Source organism: Mustela putorius, unplaced genomic scaffold (assembly GCF_011764305.1).
Source record: "Mustela putorius furo isolate JIRA1106 unplaced genomic scaffold, ASM1176430v1.1 tig00003972_pilon_pilon_pilon, whole genome shotgun sequence".
Classification (NCBI taxonomy): Eukaryota; Metazoa; Chordata; class Mammalia; order Carnivora; family Mustelidae; genus Mustela; species Mustela putorius.
This window is the reverse complement of record NW_025422115.1, coordinates 7,554,317-7,580,393: the sequence shown is the minus strand read 5'-3', so window position 1 is coordinate 7,580,393 and position 26,077 is coordinate 7,554,317. Positions and strand designations below refer to the sequence as shown.

The 26,077-nt window shown below is 38.4% G+C and overlaps 1 protein-coding gene across 8 annotated transcripts in view; it reads right to left on the bottom strand.

Annotated features, from left to right (window-relative positions):
- Nucleotides 1-26,077, bottom strand: part of TJP1 (tight junction protein 1) — a 243,097-nt gene that overhangs the window by 10,351 nt on the left and 206,669 nt on the right. For 6 of the 8 annotated variants that reach the window (XM_045070625.1, XM_045070626.1, XM_045070627.1 and 3 more), the window contains 15 exons: nt 25,366-25,471; nt 22,588-22,738; nt 19,950-20,058; nt 18,779-18,998; nt 18,130-18,314; nt 17,933-18,028; nt 14,593-14,675; nt 13,825-14,035; nt 13,409-13,509; nt 9,767-10,117; nt 9,196-9,435; nt 7,674-8,546; nt 7,422-7,519; nt 5,336-5,563; nt 489-664 (listed from right to left, as the gene is read on the bottom strand). In XM_045070625.1, coding sequence (XP_044926560.1) covers nt 489-664; nt 5,336-5,563; nt 7,422-7,519; nt 7,674-8,546; nt 9,196-9,435; nt 9,767-10,117; nt 13,409-13,509; nt 13,825-14,035; nt 14,593-14,675; nt 17,933-18,028; nt 18,130-18,314; nt 18,779-18,998; nt 19,950-20,058; nt 22,588-22,738; nt 25,366-25,471 — 3,228 coding nt within the window. The remainder of the gene's footprint in view (nt 1-488; nt 665-5,335; nt 5,564-7,421; nt 7,520-7,673; nt 8,547-9,195; nt 9,436-9,766; nt 10,118-13,408; nt 13,510-13,824; nt 14,036-14,592; nt 14,676-17,932; nt 18,029-18,129; nt 18,315-18,778; nt 18,999-19,949; nt 20,059-22,587; nt 22,739-25,365; nt 25,472-26,077) is intronic. The other 2 variants (XM_045070628.1, XM_045070629.1) reach the window with 1 other exon arrangement.

Here is a 26,077-nt window from a genome sequence, read left to right as displayed (position 1 = left end):
AGACCTGTGAAGGAGAATGCGGGCAAAAACGCAGGGGTGCTGCTGTTAAAATGAATCAGCTGGAGCTGCTGGCCACCTTGCTGGGATTCTGCCACAGTACCTAACTATAAGGTGTTGAGGGACACATGTTACGTGGAATTTTATAGCTTTCCTATATCCATGTGTGAAGAAGGAACATGATTTTTACAAGCCACCAAACATTTAGATTTAGACATACTGGCAAACAAATACTATTTCCAGAAATTGAGCTGTGCTAGTAAAAGAGATTAAAATCTATTTAGCTCATCTGATACGGTGGTCATAGTCCTAAAAACTGGAGATACACTTTTATTTACCAAAACCCTTAGTTTTCATTGTTCCCAGGCTAAAGGTTTTAAGCATATACATTTTAATGAAAAAACCAAGAAACAAAAAAAAAACCCTTCAAGAACTTGATTTTGTAAGTGTTACTCTATTACAGCAGTAATGCCAACTTTTGAACTTCCTACCTTCACCATGTGTCCCCTTGGCATGCGTGTGGAGGGCGAGAGAAGAGCTGGTACTGGGCTGAGCAGGCTGGGTGTACTGGGAGGGCAATGGGGGAGGAGGAGGTGTGGCCTGGACCGGCTCATAGCGCTTCTCACCAAATGATCTATCCATGCCGTCAGCTTCAGGAGATTTTCCCCTGTAAGGAAATGAAGACAATGCCAACATATGAAAATGGATTTACATTTACAAAACAAGTTCTCATTCCCCTAAGTATCCCTGAGTTTAAAAAACAAAAGTCTAGAAACTTCACAATTTATTCTTAGGAATATAAATGGTTAACTCCACCCAAATATACAAACAAATTCAACCATTTATCAGCACGAGAAATGTAAGACAGCACAGATATTCCAAGAATATTAGTAAAACATCCAGAAGATGGCAACCAAAAGGCAGATGAAATTTTGGGTATACTTGTAATTTTGTGTCACTTACAAAAACCAGTAATGGTTGAGAGGTTTGAGAAGGTCTTCCAAATATTTTGAAAAACATTTATTGGCCCAAATCTTCCTTAGATTCATTTCTGATTTTGTATCTAAGGTACAAAAAGCCTTGGCTGCTAGCATGCTCAGAGCACCACAAAAAATGGTTTTTCAGACCAGAGATTGGCACATTTTTTTATCATAAAGGGCTAGACAGTAAATGTTTTTGGCTTTTGGGGCCATATAGGCTCTTGCACAATTACTCAAACTCTGCCCCAAAGCAGCCTTAATATGCAAATTAAATGGGTGTGGTTGTGTTCCAGTGACACTAAAAACACTGGACATCTCTCACTTGGCAATTGCCCTTAATTTACTAGATCCATTTTTCATTCCAATATGGAGTAGCAGACATTGTTTGACTTTACAAAACTCATTTAAGTCAAATTGTGCCACGTGTGCTTATTTTTTCAGATCGCCAATTGTTAATATGTAACACATAAAATTCAAAAACAAAAGAAATCTTAAAAATAGACCCATAATTACAACACTGCCATCTAAACCTTTGCAAAGAGCCAAAGCTGCACTGGCTTTATGTGCACAAATAAAACAGACATTTGGAGAACGTATTTTCACAGAAAATTTCATTGACGAAGTCTAGTCTTGTGATTATCTTTAAAATGATGCTGTTACGTTGCTTTCAGGCTCTTACGCAAAGCACTTGAAGACTTTAAAATCTGAGAGTGCACATAATGCCAGTGACGCAGTGAGGGACACCTTATGTAAAAGCCTCACATTAATGCCAGTCTTACCACTTGACGCTCCTTTTCAAGTAGTCATAGCTAGTGTAAGAGCCAAGAAATCTAGGTGGCGGCAAAGCAAGCGCAATAGAAAAACGAAAGGAAACGGTCAATCTAACTAAGTACATTTGCAGCAAATGGAACTCAAATGTCATTTTAAAATAGCAACCAAAAAAATACACATCCACCGTTTCAGAAGAATTTGATCTATAAAAAAAACCAACACTAACTCTCATGTAAGCTAGGAAAATCACCTGTAATTACAATACAGTAACAGACCCTGCCCGCCCTCCACATGTTTTCACTGCACAGCTAGTGAGTAGCAAAGGTGCTTGAGCTCTACTTCTCTTCCACCTCTGCCGTTTGCTTCACTTGCTGGTGGTGAGTAAAGAAGCGAGCTAAATAGGACAGCAGGAATAAGCAGCAGGCTCTGAATAAGAATGAAATGTTCCACTGAAAGAAGAGGGCCAGGCAAAAGAGATCCTTGAAGTGGACAGAAGAAACGCTCCAGCACACCGGCTGCTGGGGCCCCCAGAAGGGTAACCAGGAGCTGATGAGTGGAAACAGGCTTGCTGTGAAGCACAGCCAGCTAACGCTCCTGGCTAATGCTCCTTCCTAGCAAGCCCTAATGTGTCACCAGCCCCAGAGCTAAGTCCTGGGATGGGTGGAGCCCACTGCTAAAGCGGCCATGCTTGAATCTCACAGCTTCTCTCACAGGCACACAGAAACCACCTAACAGCAATCTTACTTAGTTCTTAAAAAGCTGAAAATTGCTAACATTTATTTTGAGACCTGAAGTCTCACAGTAAGTGTTCTCTTCAGAGAGACAGATTCTAGTGCCAGTAAAATTCCTCCTTGCCCTGAAGAAGCAGACTGAGTCTCTAGGCGGGGACAGGTGTACATCCGCAAAGGGATATTGCTCTTCCAGCCCCGTGGTGGGATCCTGGAAACTCCTCACCACCTGTGAAGACGAACAGCTGGGCCACTATTTCCGAATCATTCCAGTTCCAACCCACCTCTCTAGAATTATAAGCCAGGCAATAACTACCTGCTTTCTGGGGGTCTGTCCTACGCTAACAGACTTCACCATTCTCTAACTCCCACCAGGTTTGAGGTGTGTTTTTAAGTGAAATGTAAGCAGGTATTATCCAGAAGAAGATATCTTTGCTATTTCTATATTTTACTTTAGAAAATAAAGGCCTGCAGGCAGTGTCCTTGTGACAAAAAACAGTAAATGGTTTTGAAATACAGGACAAAAAGGGTCATATATTTCAAATTACTTCCTTGTTGAAGTTGTCTTAATTGGGCACAAGCATACAACAGCACTAGAAGAGGGAGATGCAGAAACACCTCCTCTCTCAGTCATGCTTTCTTATTCCTCATTCCCGTTCTCAATGCTCTACCCACCAAATACCCACATGGGGAAACGCAGCACAACTACGAAGAGTTTTCACTTTATGACAGCCACAAAAGAAGGAAATGTAAACTAGTGTCCATCTTAAGTCATGCTTTGCCGCTCCCAGAACGCTCACAACAGGAAACAATAAAAGCAAACACTCAAGAGTCCTGGGCCTATTCACAAAGACAGATGTTATCTCTTTCTGTCAAAGGCATGTATCCTTGAGAAATCTCTGACTAGCTAAGACTTGTTCCTCCTAGAGCTGCATTAATGGAAAAGGGGGAAGCTGGCGCAGCTAGTACACTCTGCCCTGTACTGCTGCTGAATCCCCACCCACCAAACACTAGGCAGTGTTCTAGACCCTGTCGGAAAGTTATACATCACAAATATCTCACTAAGCCTTCTTGCCTTCTTTGTAGAAAACCCTATTAGCGCAAAACCAAAAATGCTTCATCAGTTGATTCTCCGAAAAGACTTTTTAGACCTAAATGTATTCTTTCAAGGCTATATTCTGTTTTTTACCAAGTACAAAAATAAAATTAAAAAAATAAAATAAAATCTCTCTCCTTACACTACACCCTTGGACCTGCTTCTAACAATGAATGTGGGGCGCCTGGGTGGCTCAGTCGGTTGAGCGTCTGCCTTTGGCTCAGGTCATCATTTCAGGGTCCTTGGTATCATGCACCCCTGTGTTGGGCTCCTTGCTCAGTGAGGAGATGGCTTCTCCCTCTGCCTCTGCCCCTCCCCCATGCTCATGCTTTCTGCCTCAACTAAAATCTAAAAAAAAAAAAAAGGAAGAAGAAGAATGAATGCGTTTAACTAAATAAACAAACGTGAGCTCACTAAGGCTCGCTGTCTGAGTCTGGACGCGCTCTGCAGATGTACCGGGCACCTCTCCAGTGTTGCATTAGGAGAGGTTCACAACACTGGACACTGTGTGCATTTAACAACGCCCACTGCAGCACTCAAAGTCTGCATCTGTAGTTCTCACAAACAGCTTTCTTCTCTAGACAAAGATTAAAATGGATGACAGTGGAAAAAAGGTTTTTAAAACTTCACCTCAAATGATGTCTAAGAACAGAGTGGTAATTAAAATTAGGTTTTTTTAATATTAGAGATTTTAAAGTTTATTCTAAAAAAATTTCCACTCAGTTGTAAATTAACAGTTAAATCCACATAATCCCAAGCATCTAATTCACTAAATATCTGGGTGCTTTGGAGCTTAGATACAAGAATGATTTGTGATGGCTTTTTGATGTGTCAACTTGGGTAGGCCAAACTCCAACCCCCATCATTTGCTCAAACACTAATGTAGGGGCTACTGTGACAGGGTTTTATAGATATAATGCCTCTAGTCAGTTGAGTTCACTGGGAGATCTGCATGGACCCTTTAAAAGAGAACTTGGGCCTTCCCTGAACTCAGAGATTCCCAAACAGTTCTATATCTGCTCGTCCTGTTCTGTGAACTCACAACTCCCTTGCCCGTAGGGTCCTATAATGGCGTAAACGAGTTCCTTATAATGAATCTGCATCTGTTTCTCATTCTTACGGGTTTGTTTTGCTGAAGTATGAGTCTATGTGAGTTTATATATCCCTCCCTCAGTGAGAATACAATAGCAACAAAAACCCCAAGAAAGCAAGCATCAACAAGATCACCAACATACAAGTCAACAAAAAGGAGAAAAGAACAAGGAAAAGATGACTAGGAGTCAAGAAACTTAGGTGCTAGGTCCTAGCTCTACCCCGTCATGTCAACTCACTGGACCTCTGTTTCCTCATGCATAAAACTGGACCAGAAATCTTACCTTGGGAAGAAAAAAAAAAAAAGAACTCTACTGCCCTCCCTTCAAATAATGTTGCCCCCTGCCATGCTATTTTCTTATTTAAAAAGCAAAAACAGAAAAGAGGGAAAAGAACCAGCATTAAGTGTGTTGCACAGAGGGGAAACTTATGATTCACCTAAAACCCAGAGTCTTCAAGTTTACTCCCTTACCTAAAAACACTAATTGTGCACGTGTACATCCTACAGCTAGAAACTATGGACAGTGCTAAATGACTAGAGCTGATAGAAATCATGTATTATGGTCTTAACTTCCAAATACACTGAATTTCACATGATTAATTCTACCCTATGCAACTAAGCCTTTATGTCTCTTATTTTTAAAAGGCGAGTCTTGGGTGAAATAACTTACTTTGAAGAGTAACTAGAAAAATTTGGTTGATTCTGAGAATGAATTGGCTTGGCAGGCTCTGAGAGATGGCTAGCAGGAATGTGTGTAGGAGGCTTGTTTTCAAAACTTCTTCGGTCAAAGTATGAGAGCTGTTTTCGATAATATTCTTCATCCTCCTCGGGATCATAATGATTAGACCGAACAATATCTTCAGGTGGCTTCATCTGAGGTTTTTGAGGTTCTGGGATCCTAACAATGAATGACAAATGGAACAACTTTTTAGATGATAATTTTACAGAGAAAATGGAATATATAGATATTTTATCTTGACCTTTCAATGCTATGATTATTCAAGGATTGAGCTGAGCAGTCCAATAGTCAAAATGGGCATTTCAAATACTCAGAAGGCAGCCCTCTTCTGGCTCCTGGAGCCTTTAACACGATCCAATAAGCTTGATAATGATCTGGTTAGAGCCTCACGGCAGGTTAGAAGCAGTTAATTGGAAAGAGAAAAGGGAACATACAACTAAGTGGAGAACTTCCCAAAGTACTTACACCAATTTTAGCAACAAGTAGTAACTGAGAGAATTCAAGAACTTTAATCCAGGATCGATAAATGATTCTCATATAAGGAAATGGCTCTATATAGTCCAAAGTTCTAGAGGGCACAGGAAGCAGTGGGGAAGAAATTAAGTTGTTCAGCAAATTAAGAGAGGTCTTCTTCAATTTACGATGGGATTATATCCTGATAAATCCAGAGGAAGGTGAAAATACTATTCAGTCAATGTACTGAATATACCTAATTTACCAAATACCAACCATAGCTTAGCGTAGCCTACCTTGAATGTGTTCAGAACACATACTTTAGCCTACAATTGGGCAAAATCATCTAATGCCAAGCGTATTTTATAATAAAGTGGTATTTCATGTAATTTATTGAATACTAGACTGAAAATGAGAAACAGAATGGTTGTATGGCTACAGAATGGTTTTAAGTGTGCTAGCTGTCTAACCCCCGATCGTGTGGCTGACTGGGAGCTGCCCCTGCGCAGCATCAGCAGAGAGTACTGTAATTTTGCAGAGTATTGCAAAATTCAAAAAGTACAATTTCTACTGAATGCATATTGCTTTCATGCCAATGTAAAGTTGAACAATCATTAAGTCACATTACTGGAAGTTGGGGACTGTCTGTACATTGTTATGTATGCTCCGCTTCGTGAATTTTAGAAACTTTGCCTCAAAAATAGATAAATAGGTTTCACACCAAAAAAGGGGCTAAGCTTTCAGTAATTACAAGTTTATTTTGTGTGAAACAACTCTGTTTGCTAATGATACTGGCTAAAGGAGACCCCCCAGTAGTTTACATTATCATGAAAAGCACTAGACATCATTAAGAGGAAAATCTGTATGTTAGATAGTAGTTCCTCTTTAACACAAGCAAAAGTGTAAGCAAATTTAAACACGAGTTAGGCAGAAAAACTGTATTCAAACCCAGTCTGTCACTTACTTGCAGTGTGACAAGACCCCTGCTGAGAGGGCTATGGGCCAGGTTTCTCTCCTGGCTCCACCAAGTCCCATAAGCTACTTAACCTCTCAGCTCCAGTGCCTCTCTTTCAAATGGAAGAAAGGACCATCCACCCACACGGCACTGAAGTGTTTAGAACAATGGCAAGCATATGGCGCATATGGCACGGGCTCACTAAATGATTAATTTTTGTTATTTTAGCCAAACTGAGTCTGTTTCTTTACCCCTAAAAGCCTAAAAGAGATTGCATGTCTAAAAGCACAAACCAAAGAATGTAAAACAAATATGAAGGGCTTTAACATTTTTATTTTAATCGCTTGCTAGAAAAATATCCTTTTGAAAGACTTGATTACTAAAAGCGTAACAAAGATCTGTTAAAGAAGACATAATCAAGACCTTCATTTTTCTTTCTAGGGCCACTCTCTTAGTTAAAAAGGCTGGTACTTTTCATCTAAGGACAAACAAGGTCCTTTCCCTTTTCCTTCCTCTCCTCTACTTACTTAGTAAAGAGGCTTCCTCACTGACTGGAAGGGTCAGACTCCAGGTCAGTTCCATGCCATGAACACCACAGAGCATACCCACCTGTACAGTGTTTTGTCGTGTTCACTGAACTGATTCTGAGGAGTGGCTTTAGGACCAATGATGGGAGCACCTGAGGGTTTAGATGCTACCTCTGGAGGCTGCAAAACAGAACACAAACATGCCCCAGGAACAGATAATTTAAAAAGAGGCTTCATTTAAGCAGGGGAGGGAAAGCAAGGAAGCACTGTGAACCGCTCCTTCACTGAAGGTGCCCATGCATCCCAGGCAGGAAAGGCATGGTTACATGCTTACCTTAAAACCAGCAGTGTGGTTTTCATCTTTCTTGTTCTCCAATGATGCAGATCTTTTGTTTTCAAACATTTTAACTCTAGTGAGCACAGACTGGGGTTTCATTGCTGGATCTTCCTCCTCTTCAGTCAGAGTTGGGGGTGGAGGCAGTGGTTTGGTATTTGAAGGCAGAACTTCTGGCTTGTGTTGAGACGCAGGTATTAGAGGAGGGACAACTGCAGCACCATGGAGAGGCTCATAGTGGCCTGCTTTAGAGGTAAATCCTTGTGATGGTACTTGCTCGTAACTTCGTGGGTATTGGTCAAAATACTGTTTGGGTTCAGGCGCCTTTGGGCCTGCTGAAGAATAGGACTGTGCTTCTGGTCTGTATCTGTTATGCATGTCATACCCGGGAGTTGGCTGCTCTTCATGTCGTAGGGTGGAGGTTCTGGGAGGCTGGTCAAAGCGTGGTCTGCTATCATAGGGCAGAGAGGCTGGCTCTTCAAAACGTGGGTAATAGCCTCGTTCTGAGGACTCTTCAGGATGCTGTCTGGAGTCAGGGTCCCGAGGGTGCTGATTATCAAAAGAAGGCCGAGGCTGGTAGGGCTGTTTGTCATCATAATAGGACCACTGCTCTTCATATGAAGGAATGCGCTCTTCGTAGCGGAGACGATGGTCATAGTTTCGAGAAAACTGGTCTGTGTAGCTTGACGAGTCATATCTGTATGTGGGCTGCTCGAGATCTCTGTTGGCTTGTTTCTCTACATATGGGGGTTGGGATTCATAGCTCGGATTAGGCTCCTTGTCTGGCCTCTGCCCTGCGTGACCAACAGCTGGCTGTTTCAAAACATGATTCTGTCTCATCATTTCCTCAGGATAGGGATCTTTTCTATACACCTGTATAAAATATTCATGTGTAAGTACAAAGGCTTGTTTTTAATTCTAACCTACTTTAATTGTCAAAAATAGAATTTAGTATGTGAAAATGGTATGTTCTACCATTTATTACCAAGACAAGAAAGAGATTAGTGAGAAAGCTAGTTTAAGTGAAAGCTCAAAATTTATAATGCAGGTAGGGGGGGTTTTATGTTTTAGCATTTTCTAAATGAAAAGGGAGTTAAAGATAATTAATTATTAAATTTAGCAGAAAATTAATACACTGAACTGATTCCACTTGATTTGGACACCGAAAATAAAAATCATAAAGAAATCTTATGGACACCAGAATTTACAAAACACGAAAATGCTTATGATGAGTCACAACTAGTATTATAAGGAATTCTGGAAAATACTAAAAGCCAAAAAATGAAAATAATAAAAACATTAAGCACAAATCCCAATTAAAAAGCCTATTTTCAAACTATCAATATACCACCAAAAGCCATGCAAACTATAAAACTGAAATGATTCGTACTGATTCGAAAGCACTATGGAGTGTAAGCCCACAGTAAAAAAGCAAAAAGAACACTTAAAGGGCAAAGCAAAAATGATCGTGTGCTAGACTGATGGAGAGCAACGAATGAGGGCAACACTGCAGCACAGGTACCTTTGCTGGATCTACATGCGACGGCAATGATGGCTCTTGATCTCTTAGCATTATGTGAGCTGCCTCAGTGCTTGGTGTTCTTAAAGAATCAGCTTGTGGTGAGTAAGAGGTGGAAGGAGCTGGGACGGGCCCCTCCAGTCTGACATTAGTTAAAGTGACATTATGGTTAACAGCAGAGGTTGATGATGCTGGGTTTGTTTCAGGCGAAAGGTAAGGGACTGGAGATGAGGCTTCTGCTTTCTGTGAAGTGTTTAAAATATTTTAAATATAGTGTTTTTGTTTACTGCTAACTTCCCACTTCCATTTATAGGGGTTGGCAGACATACATTTTAAGTGTGCTGAATAACAAAGCTATGACCTCACGTCCTCAATGAAAAAAAAAAAATCAGTATACTGCTGTGTAAGACGAACACACAAAGCTTAGAATTAAGTCCTTGGTATTCTCAAATCGAAATTAAAGATTAATTCTTAATCTGAAGAAAGGACAAAATATATTCTTCAACTCAATCACCACATTCTAAAATTTAATAATGCACCTCTAACTACAAAACGTTGAATGCTTGCTGCTTACCTGTTGAGAGGCTGTTTTAAATCCAGGGGAGTCTATTCTATGAATTGGTTGTGGCTGCGCTTGTGGTGAGTAAGGAGGATATGTTTGGTTTTCATGATGCATCCCAGAGGAGTCCTCTCTTACAGGCTCAGAGGACCGTGTAATGGCAGACTCCGGTGGAGTCCCAACCTCATCATTAAGAGTTTCATCTAGTTCTTGATCAGTGTAGGCCCCGCCTTCTGTATCTGTGTCTTCATAGTCAGAAGTGTGTCTACTGTCCGTGCTATACATTGAGTATTCACTACCTGGGGCTGACAGGTAGGACAGACGATCATCATGCAAATCAAGGTCATCACTTGTAGCACCATCCGCCTGGGTCAAATAAAAGTAAATTAAAAATTTTATTCAGTAGTTCTTTAAGAGATGGCCTTTATTTTACAAGGGAGATTGAAAAGGATATTTTTCTTCAGAGAAATCACATCTATTTCTTGAAACTTCTGGCGAGGAAAGGTCAAGAAGATTGTACAAGCACACATGCAGACACACAGAGCATCCCTTGAGATCTGAAGGTCTTGGAAGAATGAAATTTTGGCTGCTTAGCCACGACAAAGCTGGACTCTGAGGCTCAGCCCCAGAGATCAATGAAGGAACCCTGACACCACTCAGGTTTACAAAACCTAATCAGTGTATCAGCCCAAAGCAAGGTGAAGAGGGAGAATGTTACCAAACCAAGCTCACATAAACAACGACACACTGACAGAACAGCGCATTTTAAGAGTAACTATGAAAATAAATGCCACAGTTCAAGTTGAGTAAGAGCTTACATATATTTTTATAAATACATATAAGTATATATTATAAAGAAAACAACTTTTTAAAAAGTTGGTATTTGGCCCTCAAGTTTTTGTAAAACAAAATGGAAAAGCATCATCACCTAAGTGCCAGCTGCCTCATTAAATTAAGAATTAACTGTCTTTACTATTTTTCACAGATGTATCCAATGGATGGTGAGGGAGAAATGCAATTGTGTTTCTCTTTCATAAGTAATTAAGAGCTGAGTTGGTTTTTATTAGTCTACATTATCTTCTGAGTAGACCAGAAAGAAAATGAGAAGCATCTGAGGGAAAGGAATCTAAAGAACTGCAACAACAGGCTGCCATTAGATACCAGTTTGAAACCAGTACCTGGATTAATCAGAACAGTCCCTGAAGATCTTGCCTGGACATTGTGCCCAGCTGGGCACGAGAGTCAAAGGATCTAGAATCCAGAATTCAGACAATCTTCCTTCCATTTTAAGCACAGACTGAGGACAAACAAGGCTTGAGCCGCCTGAATGGAACATTCCACACAGTCCTATGCTTGGCTCTCTTAAGAGCCTCATCCTGAGTGCTGCCCTCCTGATAAGAATAAATAAATGAAATCTTTGAGGAAAATAAAAAGGAAGAGGAAAAAAAAAAAAGACTAGGGGATGTGAGGTGTCCCTGGGTCTCTGGTTTTCAACAGAGGACCTGCTGAGCTCAGGGAGTGAGAATTCCAGGGCTCTGCTCTAAGTTACAGCAGAGTCTCTCCCACTGAAATCTCAAGGACTTCTCAACTCTATAATGGCTGCTGCAGAAGAGAGGTCTTTTTGCTATCTACTTTAACTTCTAATGCACCAGGGCTCTGGAAGACTCTATTACCCAGCAGCCAGCCAGGGAAATATTTAAGTCCTTGGGGAAGAATTAACTTGGAATTCACCAATCCACCTAGCTTCTGCAGTGGTATGAAATGCGCAAGTGAGCAAGAACCACGGATTGCTCTGAACCAAGAAATGACCTATGCCTACATGTTAAGAAAGTCTCAGGATGACTTTTCTTGGTTTAGTTGGGAACACGTTAAGACTGTGTCAGATCTTGCAAAAAAGAACTCTTTCCAGCAATTAGAACAGAGAAGTTCGCTCAGGAAAGTCAATGTGAAATGAAGTGGTTTTGGTTTAAGAATCTATTATGATAACTTATACTTGAATAGAAGGGGCAGGAGATCTACCCAGCTTGATTTAAATTTTAAAAACCTATTCTGATTTCCAAAATGCATCAATCTATTCTAATAACAAATGATCTGTTTTTCCTCATGTAAGTTAGGGGAGTTAGACCTGTATTTTAAAATCCAAGCAAAGACAGGAAGCGCACAATAGTATCATGAAAAGAAATCATGGAAAATTAAGATTTGTGGATTAAAAAAAAAACCCTCAGATAGGCAGATAGCATACTTTGTGCATTTATAAACTAATTTCATTTCGGGAATCACTAAGGCAAGCTATTAACCATTCTACCTGAGAAAGGCTGCTAAAAGAATTGTGTTTTTACAGATTAGTATGGAGAGGACTACAATTCTTTATATCAAAAATTAAAAATAGTGTGTTTCTGTAAAGTGATGCAGTGGGTTTTTTTTTTTCCACCTCAATTTGTCTGTCAAGTGTCCCAGCTGATATGCCAGTTATTCAAAGTGGTCTGATCTCCTATGATAGTCCATCCCCTAAAGTGGTACTGATGAGAAAAACCACGATTCTGACACATCAATACAGGTGGGAACAGCAGACCAAACACGACCTCTAGATGTAAACATTTTCACATCCCTTCTCACAAAGGTCGTGCTTTCTGGACAAAGGGCACAGTGGTCCCAAGCATGCAGCATGCACTGCTAGAGCACCTGTAGCCAGAGCCAGGCAGAGGAAAGTAGGGGCCGTGCAGGGGCCAAACACAACCAAAACCAAGCCAACAACAAAATACTAAAACAAAACGGAACAAAACAAAACAAGAGATATTCTCAATCTTTTCTAGCAACCAAAACATATTAATACTGTACTGAAGGTAAAATATAATAAAATAAAAGTTTCTTTCAGCTGTATCAACTTGCCCAACAAAATGAACAGACCTCTCCCATCAAAGACTGCTATAAAACCAGAAAGACTGATAACAGAAAGTAGTTATTTTAAAGCTGGCCATTTAAATGTACATAAAAATAAAAAATTATATCTAAAAGGATGTATTGCTCTGTTCATTATCTCCTAAGTATGTTGTAACAATACGAACAGGTACTATGCACAAAAAAAAAATCCCTAGGTAAACAAAGCAAAAAAATTGGTTCTTTACTTAAAACTTCCCAAAGCCTACCAGCCTATGCTGGTAGATACAGTGCTGCCCCTCACTATGCTGCTGGCCCCTTACAGGGGAGATATGGCTACAGTTTTTCCCACCCATTACTTGCCTTTTTCTTCCAGACCAAGTCCTGAAACTCATGTGCAGAGGACAGCACTTTGGCAAACATGGACTCAGCCCACTCAACTCTCCTCGCTTTCAGAGGAGAAAACTAAAGCCAGGTTCTAAGTTATTTCTCAGAGCCAAAGTTTGGGCAGAGCCAAAACTCTTGCCCTTTTAGTTAGCATTTGAGAATTCTTGGAGAGAGGTCACGGAAGTGGTAATTCAAAGGTGGGGAAATTTCAGAATCTTTTACTATCAAAAACAGCTTTCATGACCCCCACATACAAATTGTAAAAAGTTAAAAGCAAACTCTCCCCAAATTACTCTAATATACTGATCTCAACAGAAAACAATGGTAACTCAAAGGCATCCCTGATTAGTCATACCATCTACTGTAAGGGCTAAGGAACAGAAAGTTTCTTACCTTTCCTTCAGAAACCCATACCAACTGGTTCTGTTGTTGCTGAATTGCTTCTTTCAGTGCACCATACCAACCATCATTCATTGAATTCAAGTTAATTGTAGCTGAAAATAAATTAACAACATTGTTTTACAGTTAGAACTCTGTAAAAAGCCAGAATTCATTCAACCCTAAATGCACCAGCTCAATCATCATTCCTTAGTTATTTGAAGGATAATGTTTGAGGACACACACCTTTGAAATTTCTATTTTGGCATGGTACATGTTCTTTGACTCAAACAGCAGCTGTTAATGTAACAGGAAGCTTTCCAAGGCAAAGGTTATATATATCACTTATAGCATTTGAACAACTCAGTACTTTTGTCTACATATTGTTGCCTAGACATTTTAAACTACATGAAGGCCTTTAATCTACTCACTTGTAAAAAGATGGTGATTATTTTTACGAAGTTTATGAGACCGTTCATATAACTTCCTGGCACTTTTCCGAGATTCTGGACATAACCTCATCCTCATTGTTTTCACACCCTGCTTAGAATCAGGGTTAAGGAATACAACAATGGGATACCACTGGGCATAATTCAGACGATCAACTGCATTTGGTGTTACATCTAATAAAGCATGTTTGTCCTGGAGGCACATATACACACAAAAAGTAAACAAGGACACAAGACAGAGTTAATTAAGAATCTTCACCTTCAAAAAAAGTCACAGGCTAAAATACATTCCAATGGTAATGGACATTTAATTGGGCTCCAAAATGTCTCAAGAGTACATGTTAGGAAAAACGGTAATCAGAATTCAATACAATTTCTTGCCCAATTAAAAAAACAAAAAAACAAAAAACAAAACCTTCACGCTCATTTTAAGATAGCCCCGATACTTGCAAGTTTACAGTATTATCTGTGTTCTGTAAAGTGAAAGAGTATACGAATTTAATGTTCCTGACATGATCTTATAAAGTAACTATATTCCCTATGCATATAATAAATATCTTTTGATGCATGTAATACTGTTTCAGTGAAAGTGGTTATTGGAATGTTCTTAAGTAGGGGCTTAATCTTCTTATGGCAGGCCAGTAGTAATTTTAGAAAAGCTACATTACTACTTTCAAATTAACTAAACTTCATCCCACTCAAACAACATTCACAGATTATAATGAAATAGGTCAATTTTCAATAACTTACCTGATCTATTATTTGCTTTATTGTATGAAGGCGAATAATGCCAGAGCTACGTTGGTCAGTTCCAGCATCTCGTGGTTCACTTTCTATCCATGACATCAAAAGGCAAAAACAAAAAATCAAATGTCCATTGATTAGACCATAGTTTCTCAACTACTGGGCACTACCACATGCTGTACTCTGTAATAGTTATAGGGGCTGTCCTGTGCACTACAGCCTGTTCTGCAGCATTTCTGGCCACCTCGTGCTACATGACTCTCGTCCATATTATGACAAATAAAAATGTCTCAAGGAGTGGCCAGTATCCTCAGTGAAGCAGATCCCTGGTCGATTGCCACTGGGTTAAATTAACACTTCCCAACAATTCTGGGATTAGAGAAGGCAAGCAAGGCACTCATTTCAGGAGCAATATTCAATGGGGTGCCAAAAAACCTTAGCAATCAAGTAATACTTTGGGGCCATATGTTTGAAAGATAAAAATGAAAAACAATAAGGAATTAATAAGTAAAACTTAAATAAAAATTATTTTAGACTGTCACTGGTCAAGAAAAATTGTTAGGTGCCTGGGTGGCTTGGCTGGTTAAAGGACTGCCTTCAGCATAAGTCATGATCCTGGAACCCAGGCTCAAGTCCCACATCCAGCTCCCTGCTTAGCAGAGAGTCTGCTTCTCCCTCTGACCTTCCCCCTCTTGTGTGCTCTCTCATTCTCTCCTTCACAAATAAATAAGTAAAATCTTTAAAAAAGAGAGAGAGAGAAGAGAAAGAAAAATTGTCAAATATGGCAATTCTTTCAATTGAAAATGAGATTTAAAAAAATAAACTTAAAAATAATATTGATGAGCTTGCTTCCATTAAAGGAAAATAAAATGATCAATTCTGTTTTGGTATAAGTAAAATATTTAAACTTGAAATAATGTGAGTTTCATATATCTATATTTTATGTTTTCCAAAAATTTTCTATGTTCTGGAAAAAAAGACATTAAAAAAAGAGGTAGAAATATGCATGTATGGAGACCCATTTTTTCTTTTGCCTAATACTCTAGGATGGGTTGGCATGGCACTATTTCCAAAGGTTTTACACATTGTGACATGCAAAGAAAATGACATTATTCGTACAGCCAACAGAGATAAACTTAGGAGGCCTCTTCTGGGTGAAGCCCCGTCTAGCTGCTGGCGGCCAATGAAATCAATACCTGGATAAGTCCACAACCCAAAACCAACAATGCTGTAACAGAGGGGCTGAGGAGTTCTGGGTTAGAGGACTTTTTGGAACCTGGGTGCAGAGAAGGCTATTAATTTGTAACTGAGACAGACTGCGGTTTCACACTGGCATCCTGTCCCTCCCTACTAGTGTATAATATGCCAAGTGCAGCTTGAGCCAGTTACTAACCAGAAACCTTGGAGGTCTATTAATATGAAGTTCTTCACTACAAAGGCACAGCAATGTTTATGACTTTGGTCACAAGGAAAACTTTAAAGACAAACAGGAGCTCTGGTTTTTCAGATGAGACAAAAGCAGAGATTTGGAAGGACAAAGGTTACACTGAAGGCAAGCTGAACGACTCTAGGGAATTAAGATAAAGCTCTACCAGCAAACAGGGCAGAATTTCAAATCTGGTGAACAGAGAATTAAAGAGAGATCAACTGGTAGTTTTGGTTGGAGAAAATGCTACCAATTCTTTAGCAAAAGACTCTCACTGGACTCAGAGAGGATACATAACTATGCTATCCTAATACCTTTTTTAAAAGCCTGGCTGAAGTGTAGAAAAAATTCAATTAAAGCAATCAATTACTTCCTCAGGTAGAGCTTCACAAGTCTTCACACATACTTTTCCTATATTTAAAAACCCTAAGTTTGGTTATGGGCAGGGTTACCACCAACTTATTTAGGCCAAATGCTATCTACAAATGATGACCCCAAAAAAACCTCTTCTGAAAATACTAACAAACTGAAAGGGGAAGCAGAAATAAGCATTTTCTACACTTGGGTCAAATTTTACTATCATTTGTCTGCAAATCTTTTCAGTTTCATAAACTAAATAGCCTCATTCAACTTTCAGTGAAAAGTAATATAATAAAAAGGCAATGCTCTTATTCTTTAAATTAAAACTGTTAATGCGGGTCTCATCTAATGACAGTAGGAACAATGACAAAGGCACAACCTTTCAGATGGCAACAGCAATCATATGCAACCATATGTAACCAGAAAATGCTCATGTTCCACAGCTTATTTCTGACTGTATTTGGGAATTCTAAGAAAATTATCATAAACATGGGAAAAGCTGTATTTCTGAGGATTTAAATCCTTCATAAAACAAAGCAAAGCTGAAACAAGCAAATAAAATATGGACCGATTTCCACATCCTTTATAAAAGGAAAATATAAAACTGAAATCAACTATTTATAAATAACAGAAGACTAATCAACCAAAATTTGGTTGCACAATGGATAATTTAAAAAAACACGGTTTTATCAATTAAAGGAGGAAAACCGAATAAAGCCCCACACCCCCACACCGTTTGCTTGCAAATGGTGGTAGGGTGGAAGAAAATACAATAGGTTAAAATTAAGGATGATGATGATATATGTCATCAAATTAATTTTCTAAGCTTTCCAAATAGTGAGCATTTCTATAATTAGAGGAAAAAACCAGCTTAAGGCTTTATCTATAGCTTAAAGCAAGCCAAAGTGGTCATAACCAAGTCCGTATATTTAAAGTACCACAATAGCTAAACTAAAAGAATCTGCAAGCAGAATCTGTTAGGCATTTAAACACTACATCTTCATTATTTATATTTAACTCTAACTTACTATAAATGCCTACAATAACTGATGGCATGAACCATATTTTTATTACCCTTTTTATATACTTGTTTCTGTTAGCTCAATGACTGAAAGCACTGGACTAAAGCCAGGAAGGGTTGGGTTCAAAGTTGAGTTTTGTCACTCATTAGCTGGGTGTCATCAGGGAAATTTAGAGTGAAGAGGTTGGTTGGCAATGGTCCTAACCACCCTAAGACTCAAGTTGCTCAACTTCAGCATGGATACTCTAATATTACCCATGGTGATATTGTCAGATTTATTAAACAAGATCATGTTCAATTTTCATATGAAGCCAGAGCTTCATAAATGGGTGATTCTTTTTATTATTAAAGGGAAGTAGTACAACCAGGACACAGTCACTCCAATTTCCCTCCAAATCAAATAAACTGGATAAACTGCAAACTTTAACTTACAGAAAGTTTTATTTCTGTTAGGTGAATGGATCAGACCTTTCCTTTAGAGGAGTACCAAGTAAGGCAATACCCTCAACCTCATCTAAGTCCGTCTTAAGGCCACTTACTTGCAATCTGATAAATATCTGGTTCCTCTCTTGCCAGCTTTTCTCTGGCAACATCAGCTATTGGTCCAAAGATAGTTACAGGCCTCAGAAATCCAGCTGGGAGAAATTCAAAGGAAAAATAACACAGTTTATACTTTTTCTTTCTTAAGCACATTGACATTAATGGTATTAAGGTTACTCTATAGAAAATAAATCACCTTCTCGAAGAACAACTCTTTCATAGGCTGGAAACTTTGTTTGAACTGGCTGAGCTGACAAATCCTCCCTACTCTTTCGAAGATTTCTCTTGGAACTGCGAAGACCCCGGAATCTCCAGAAGTCAGCACGGTCTCCCCCAGCTGTTTTTGGAAGTGTGTACTGTACACTGGCTAACTGCTCAGCCCTGGACAAGACAGAATACAGGACAGACAGATGGATAAATATATTTGAAAAGCAAAATGGAAAAAGACCCATAGACGACACAAAATGTCAAAATACTGGACAGAACTCTACATGTAGTTTAAATCTTAATGGCTAAACTAAGATAAAGAAGTTCTAGGGCATCTGGGGGCCTCAGCGGGTTAAGTGTCCAACTCTTGATCTCAGTTCAGGTCTTGATCTGAGGGTCGTGAGTTTAAGACCCACCCACATTGGTCTCCACAATAAGTGTGGACCCTACTTAAAATAAAGAAAGAAATAATAAAATACAAAAATAAAATAAAATAGTTTGTACAACTAAGTCAGTCATAGATACAGTGAATATAATGAAAACTAATTCTTTACACTGCCAAAAATTTCCCAGTGGGATTCAAGTCTTCCATCATCATTTACTTAACTATTTTATGAGAAGTATCCAAACATTCATACCTGTTCTTATTAGGGATGATGCCTCTTTCTACTTCTTTATGATTTTTGCCAATTCGAATAGCAAGCCAAGAGCCTAGTTTCCCATTGTACAAGGTATCCACAACACGGAACACCTCTCCTTTGTTAAAACTAAGTCCATAGGGAGATTCCTTTTCATATTCAAAATGGGTTCTAATATAGAAAGAATCTCCTACATCTGATTCTACGATGCGACGATAAACTAAAAGGAATCAAAACAAAAACATTATCAATAGCGAGTAAGATAAGAAATTACTCTGAAGAAATAGATTATGTGAAAATGCTCTGATAATAATAAACCAACAGCATTCAACATATGTTGGATCCACATACCACATTAGGCATTCTGTCTCACGTACAGCACCATTATCTCATGAAATAGGACATAGGTTTATACCTACCTATATAGGTTTAGCACCTCCATTTTGCAGATGAGGAAAAGTAATGCAGAAACAGATCAAGCAACTTGTCCTTAACCACACAGTTCTATTTATATCATCTAACTTAACTTTGCTGCAAGTATTACAGATAGTCACATTTTCTAAATAAGTGGTTCTCAAATGAGGGTAATTTTGTTCCCCCAGGGGATATTAGGCAATATCTGGAGACATTTTTGATCAGGTAAGTGTGCTATTGGCATCTAGTGGATAGAGGCCAGGGATGTTTCTAGGCATCCTATAAGATATGGGTCAGCTTCTACAAAAAAGAATTATTTGGCCCAAAACAAAAATAGTGCTGAGGCTGAGAAACCCTGTTCTAACTGAAAAGTGTATCTTCCTAATCAAAGAAAATTAGGCATTCTCTTTAATTAATGCTAACAAAAATGTATTGCTTAGAAAACATCAGTAAAAAATTTGGAAGGTGACTGTATACTTTTGTATGATTCTAATGGCTAATAAACAACTAGGATTTTTCAATGCCTTGTGAAGAGTTGGACAGCACTCTACTTAAACTAGAATGTCATAAAGGTTGGTCCTAAAATCGCGCTTTCTAAAGAGCAGAGTGTTAAGACTGTACCTCAAAGTGACTTAAACTCTGAGATTAACAAATGCATTTATCACTCAGCTTTGAATGATTTAAAAATGGAAATTAAGTTCCCTATTTAAGTTCTCAGAATTCTGTAGATTTTCTCCATTTCCTGACAGTATCTCACCATCTTTCTTCTTCTGAGCCAATATAGTCACTTCTTCTCCTTTAGGGAGGTCGAGTAGGAAAAGGACAGCTTCTTCTCTTATGATGTTTGTGAAATCTACATTGTTTACCTGTTAAAATATATTTCACAAATTATTATTGGCCATATTTAAAGATTATGAAAATACTTATCTACACAGAAAACAAAGATTCTCAGACTTTATGTAATTTGAAAACATCACAGCTTTCAGAGGGAAAAAACTGATTTTCCTTTGGAGAAAAATAATACACTCTAATTTAAAATATGTAGAAACCAAGTAAATTGGGTAAAGGTGTAAATTCATTTAAAGAGTAGCCATAATACATCCTGGCATTAATGATCATCTACTGCAATATCCAACCAATTTAGACCAGAAAGACAACATCTAATTCCAAGTATCTATTATTATAAGCTTTCTGGCTTTAAATTTTGAAATTATAAACTCCACAAATGTAACTTAAAACTAATATAATGTTGTATACCAGTATACCTCAAAAAAAAAAAAAAAAAAGATTTGAATTCTGTGAATTTAAAAATAGAGCCTTACTTTTTACTAGATTCTGAAAAAGAAATCAGTAGGAAATAAGAAAAATAAAACAGCACATGCATTGTCCCAACTCTATAAGAACATCTGTATGATGTAGGCTCAATGTCTGCAAAGTCATTAGGTACTTATATTAGAAGCTCTTAAGGACCAAAGGAAACTTATCAAAATGTTACTGGTGATTATATGCAGGGTCACAGGTAGATTTTCTTTCACTTTTTGAAAATTTTCCACATTAAAAAAAAGTTAACATGCACTACTTTTATGATATAAAACAAAAGTAAATTATTAAGAAATAATTTTAAAATGATGCACATACAGGTGCCTAGCTGGCTCAGTTGGTAAGAGCACGTGACTCTTATGCCAGGGTTGTGAGTTTGAGTCTCATGTTGGGGCTAAAGCTTACTTAATAAGGAAAATAAGAGCTTTAAAAAATAAAATAAAATAAAATAAAATAAATAAAATAAAATAAAATGATGTATGTATGCCCTGACTATTTCAAATAGGATATGAGGTGGTTAAGAGGTCTGTTTAATTTCTTTAGTGTAGTGAACATCACTCTCCATGTTGTATCTGAGTACAATGTATTATCACAAGGAGGAATCAAAGTACAGTGTCAGATGGAGGCCAGTAAGTCAAAGATGATAGCTTGACTTTTATAGGAAGTTTGAAGGGAAAGGAGAGAAGGAGGAAAATGGCCATAGGTAGCTCATACAGTGGGGAGGGGACTGAGAAGAGCTCAAAGTAAAGATCCTGATGGTAGGCTGCTGACATGAGCCCTCAAAGTCGAGATGGAGACCTGTAGCAAGAGAGAAGCAGGGAGCTGCTGACATTCTCCAAGCTTTAGAAGAACCATAAAGGAAGGGTGGAAAGAATTCACAAGACTAAAAGAGCACCAGAATGACAATGTTATGGAGTCCAAGGAAGAAAGCACTTCAAGAAAGATTACTTAAGACAATCAAAACGCTGCTAGGAAATAAGGGAAAATGAGAGCCGACGGTGCCATTAGGTCGATGATGGCTTATGAGACTTCAGGTTGAGCAGTGGTTATGATGGAAGTCAGACAATAAAACTTTAGGACAGTGATGACTGAAAAGGAAGCAAGGCAGGGACTGACAACAATTTCAATAGCAAAAGGAGAGAAGTAAGACAATAGAGAACGGATGAAGAGCCAGAGGGGAGGCAAAGAGAAAAACATGAGCAAAGAAAGGAGCAAGTTTCCGAGCTGGAGACTGAAGCCAGGACAGGGAGCAGGAGGTAGCCCAAATGCAGGAAGACAGGAAGAGAGGTAGCAATGACAGTCTATGCTGGAGGGTGAAGCAAACAGGAACTCACACTGAACAGATATGATTGGGTTAAACCGGACACAGTTTCTCTGCCAAGAGATCTGGATATTTTAAGGAGACAGATAAAGATGATACTATATGACTAGACAGCACCACTTATGGCAAAGACAGAAAAACAACAGCAAAATAAAAGAGACCACACCTAAGCTGGACTTTCTGACTCCTGTAACTGGTTTTGTCTCTTGTGAGGTATGAAGCTTCAAAGCCACGGCAGCTTACACATTTGCCCAATGGACATCCCCATTTCCTTGCAGGTAAGCCATCTCCAGGGTAGAGAAAGTCCCACACGGCTATGTGGACCGCTGCAAAGACGGCTCCCTCTCCCATGGGAGAGTGACAACTGATGGCAAGTTGTGCCCTATGTCAGTCTTGCCAGCCTGAATGTCTAGTCAAACTTAAAAAGACTACTTGGTGGATATCATAGGGATCTAAGACCTTTATTATTATTTTTTTTGTAAGTTCTACAAACATCAGAGATTGAAATGAACCAGAGGATCATACCCTGCAGTAACACATATCACACCAATAAACAAGACCAAATGCAGAAATGGGAAGGGAAGAGGTCAGTACAACCAAGACCAGAACGGATTCCTCATCTGAAATGGATATTTGGTTCAAGAGACTATGACTTAAGATTACAACTGAATTATAATAATAGGTTTGCCGTATTTGAGGTCTTTCTCTAAAGATCTAAGTACTTTCAAACCATATCTCTGATATACTGACATACCCTGAGAATTTGATCACCCTCTTCTAAGCCTTCTTTGGCTGCAGGGCTATCTTCTAGAACACCAGCTACAAATATTCCAACATCATTTCCACCAGCCAGGCGCAGACCCACACTATCTCCTTTTCTGAATTTTACCAATTTCATGCTGGGCCTGTTAAAACAAATATTTCATTTGAAACAGTTAAGAGAAGCTTGAAAAGTTACAATAAATCACTACAATGAAAACCACACTCAGAATGAAACAAAGACCATCATCTCTGAATTCCCCTCATACCACTATTTACTGAATACAATTTAGTATTAGAATTCCAAATCAGCTTTACTGGCACTTTCTTTTATTCTCTGAACAATGAGTTTTAAAATATCTAATATGCAATTACTGTTTTATAACTAATTAATAAAACTACTTTATAAAAATAATATTTTCCCAACTCTTAGTGTCTTGGATGCATATGGGGCATTTGCAATAGTTAAAAACATCTTCCACTCTTTTCATCCCAATTTATACCATATCATCTATACAGAATAACTGAGCAGTACAGTTTTTCAAAGGTTGAAATGGAAGCATAAATTGACAAACTTTCCTAATACCAGGGAATCAAAATGAGTCTCCAAGCACGTGATCTGCACATCCAAGAGAGAGCGGTTTTTAAACGTGGCAGTTGGTGCACTCTGACACAGATCACTTACTCTGCAGCCCCTTTGGATTTTAAATAAAAAACTTATCAGCCTTCAGCCTTTCTGGATTAGTCATATATTCAATCTCTGCCCTTTTCTTACTAGAGAGAGAATGGAAAAGGAATTAATGTATGCACATTCTTTTATAATTAGTGTAGTGCCAAAACCTTGTGCTAGCCCTGAAATAAAAACTAAAGGACATCTTAGAAGAATGGGTAGGGAGAAATGGATCATAAATGCAAACCACTCTTTAAGGTAATGAATTACAAATAATATACATAATTACAAATTACCCATCTAGGTTTCCATAACTCTCCCACTTTTCTATTCAAGAAGACACACAATTCTATTACCTATTCTGACATGAAGTGCAGAAAAAGTCCCTTTCCTCTTAATTCACTAATTAACAATGAACAAATGATTAGAAGCCAATAGAAAATAAAAAACACAAATCAATGAATGAATGAGTTGAGCAAAGAGAGGAGGGTCTAATTCTTTTAAACTACTGAAGACCACCTTACGCTTCTGGATCTTATAAGGTATTCACACTTGTTCCATTTCCTTACCTGGAACAAACATTTACTAGATGTAAACATCAGAGACTGTAGGTTAGATGAAGTCACTCATTGTCAGGGCTGGTGATACCCTTCCTCCTTCCATGAAAGTACTGGCCAGTGTTATCATGGGCCATGTGAATCACTTAGATACGACAGTGTCCTACTTTTCCAGGTAAGTCCAGAGTCTGCTCACAGACTCTTCTTCCAAACCAATCATATAGTAAGTTTTTTAAAACACTTCCTCAAAGTCCTTGAGACTCCAGATCCCTGGTGGTCCTTTTGTAACAGAGACTGATCTAGTGTGCCTCAAAAAGTAAAAATCGTTGACTGTAGTCTCCATCCTTTAATAAAATCTGTCTTTTTAAAGGACAGCTTTAGGTCCACCCTCAGGGTCATGTACTTCAGACGACTGACATTTTTTATTCTGCTTTACTGGTATTACATCAACTACTTGTAGTAAGAAAAAGTAAACCAATTAACCACTTCTGCCCCAAATACAGTCACTGGACTTTAATAAATAATCAAATGTTTCCTGGACCAGCTACCCACAACCTCAAATCCTCTTCAGTATCTGTTCTTCAGGGCTCTCTTGAGAAATAGGTCTCTGGAATTAATCATTCCAGTATTCTTAAACTTTAAAGAGTTATAAAAGCTTGAAGCAATTCTGAAGAAAGGAAAAAGAAGGAAACTATTCCTTCATAATTTATAAAATTTTGAATTATCAGTTATCTGATAATAACAATATACAATTTTAACCTTCTATCCTACCCATCTATTCCAGGAGTTCTATCTATCTAGCTGGGTCTTGCAGTAACAACCCAATTTCCTTAAGCAAAGAAAACAAGTAAGATCAGGGGTCTACATCTAACTCACTTAAAAGTTTGGTCATATCATGTCCCTTTCACCACAGAAGCAACAAAAGACTAATTTGATGATCAAGATTATTTGAAATTTACAGCTCAATCTCATTAAGTATAAGACAGAACAGTAAAAGGTATAGAATATAAAAAACTTACTTTTGAATTGCTAACTAATCTAGAAGAGGTTTTCAACCAAGGGAGATTTTTGTCCCCAAGAAACATTTAGCAAAGTCTGGAGACGTTTTTGGTTGTTACAACTGGGAGGTGCTACTGGCAGCTAGTGGTCAGGGATGCTGCTCAGCATTTCACAACGCAATAAACAAGGACACAACCCAAAATATCAACAGTGTTAGAATGGAGAAACACTGGTTATTTGTGTTTTTTAAATACTAGGGCATTAGAAAACTTGTGAAAATTCTGATTTCTTAGCAGAAAACAATTTTTAACTTTTCTAATTCCCAACCTAAAAACTAGGTAGGTGGACAGTGGTGAGAAAGTCAACATCCAAAGTTTCTTTTTTGTTTTTTAATTTCTAATTCTCTCATATAAATAATTTGAAATAAAACATAATCATAACATTAAATGGTATACACTCTTTCAAAAAGGATATGCAATTGAATTCTCAATTTAAATAACACTGAATAATGGACAGAGAGGACAACACAAGCTTAAAATCCCATTACCGGAGAATCCCATCTTCATGAGTTGAATTAGGTAGGACACCATCAGACGGACTGACAGGTAAATCAACATCTGGTTGTCCAACTTGAGCATACACAGGCTTTGGTTCTAAAAGAAAGAAAATTTAAAAACTGTGCAGGAATCGCTTTATTAAAAACTGGAATAGGGGCGCCTGGGTGGCTCAGTGGATTAAGCCGCTGCCTTTGGCTCAGGTCATGATCTCAGGGTCCTGGGATTGAGTCCCGCATCGGGCTCTCTGCTCAGCAGGGAGCCTGCTTCCCTCTCTCTCTCTCTCTGGCTGCCTCTCTGTCTACTTGTGATTTCTCTCTGTCAAATAAATAAATCTTTAAAAAAAAAAAAACTGGAATAATAACATAAGCACAACCAGGAAAATAGCAAACCACAAATCCCACAAAATATATACATTAAAATTCATCAGCAAAAAGCTCAGAAAACTTAATAAGAAACATACATACTATATATTTTAAAGTACAGAGTACAGTTATAAATTCTGATTTCTTTATAGCAAATATGCACATTACATGGCTACCTGTGCCTTCTAAAGCTTCAGCTGTTAGGGTTTGAAAAAGTCTATGGTTGGGGTGTGAGGGACAGGGAAAGGAGGAAGAGGAGGAAAAAGAGAAGAGAATCCCTACATCGTTTCTCTAAAATTGTCAAAGCAGTCTTCTTCACTGTGGTAAAATTTGCTTTCAA